General features: G+C 52.4%; 1 protein-coding gene across 1 annotated transcript; it reads right to left on the reverse strand.

Annotated features, from left to right (window-relative positions):
• Positions 1 to 706, reverse strand: Asppvi_001856 (uncharacterized protein; the record flags this gene model as incomplete). Its single annotated transcript, XM_043307389.1, has 3 exons — positions 1 to 354; positions 411 to 494; positions 554 to 706. 3 exons carry the CDS (start codon positions 704 to 706, stop codon positions 1 to 3), a joined length of 591 nt encoding a protein of 196 aa, XP_043163324.1.
• Positions 707 to 1,314: the final 608 nt, after the last annotated feature.

Below are 1,314 nucleotides of genomic sequence, written 5' to 3' on the forward strand. Positions count from 1 at the left end.
TCACTGAGCATTCTTTTCAGCCTCGAAGTCCATTTGATCAGCCCATGACATTCCCTCGGGAGGTTCCTGAGGAGCCGGCTGTATTGGCATCGCTGCCGAGGGCTGGGGCCGCTGCGCTTGGGGAGACTGCTGCTGGGGGAGCTGCTCCTGAGGGGCCTGCTCCTGGCGTTCCAGCTGCTCCTGCGCCTGCTGCCCTTGCTGCTGCTGTTGCTGCTGCTGTTGCTGCCGCTGCTGCTGCCGCTCTGCCAGCCGACGTGCTGTGCGACGTTGCCTCGAGTTCATACGAGGGTGCTGCTGCGGCGGGCCCTGGGGGTGGCGACGGCTGCGGCTACTTTGAGTAGCAATGGCCCTTGTCTAATTCAAATCCATCAGATTGAACTGTTTGTAATGCTTGGGAGAATTAAACGCACCACTGCGAGAGCAACACCACCGATGATAACGGGGAAAAGACGGCACTGCTGCACGTAGTGTTCCCCTCCGCAAGCCTCGCACTCCTATTATCAAAGGCCGAGAGTGAGTATATTCTACGGAAGATGCCGCTCCATGGACATACCTTCTTCTTCTTCTTCTTCGTCACCTTGCCCGGGTCCCGACCAGGTGGACGCCGACCACCATTCCCGCGATTGGGGCGTCTCCCACCAGAGCCAGAGGCAATGGTGGGGGCATGCATGGAGGCAGCAAGACCGGATCTGACCACCGTAGACATATCGATTAAAAGCTTTTCAGCGTACTATCGTTATGAATATTGGTGATGAGGAAGGAAAGGAAAGAAGAAGAAAGGAGAGAGAAGGGAAGAGGAAGAAAAAAATTTTCTTTTACAACTGCTAGTGTTGCTCAGTGGTCATTCACCATCACCACGTCTTCCCAAAATGGAATGGTGAGATCATGCCTCCCACAACAGAACGCTTTCATGTACCCACATAGAGCTATATTGTGCCTTAAGTAGACTTGTTCGAACGTTAAAGGACAATACTATATCATGATCCGGTGACCACAAAGCATTGATTTATATAACTTCAAAGTAGCTAGAGTAGCTGGCTCTCAGGGTCAACCTCGACCTCCTGTCTTGACGGCCACTTTCGCCTTCATTGCCATGTTCTCGTTACTATTCGGAAGAAGCTCACATTTTTCTATGACGCCGAGGATACTTTCGACGATAGCCTCCTTTTCATCATCCGGAAGAGACCTGGTTTCCAACAGCGCCCCATCAGCCATACTTGTGTTCCGGATATTGCACGCTTCGACGCCTTCAAGTACCATTCGCAAACGTAGACCAATTAGCGTAGATACTTCAAGTCACGTAGAGGACCAACC

The sequence above is a fragment of the Aspergillus pseudoviridinutans genome, assembly GCF_018340605.1.
Source record: "Aspergillus pseudoviridinutans IFM 55266 DNA, scaffold_10, whole genome shotgun sequence".
NCBI classification, from domain to species: domain Eukaryota; kingdom Fungi; phylum Ascomycota; class Eurotiomycetes; order Eurotiales; family Aspergillaceae; genus Aspergillus; species Aspergillus pseudoviridinutans.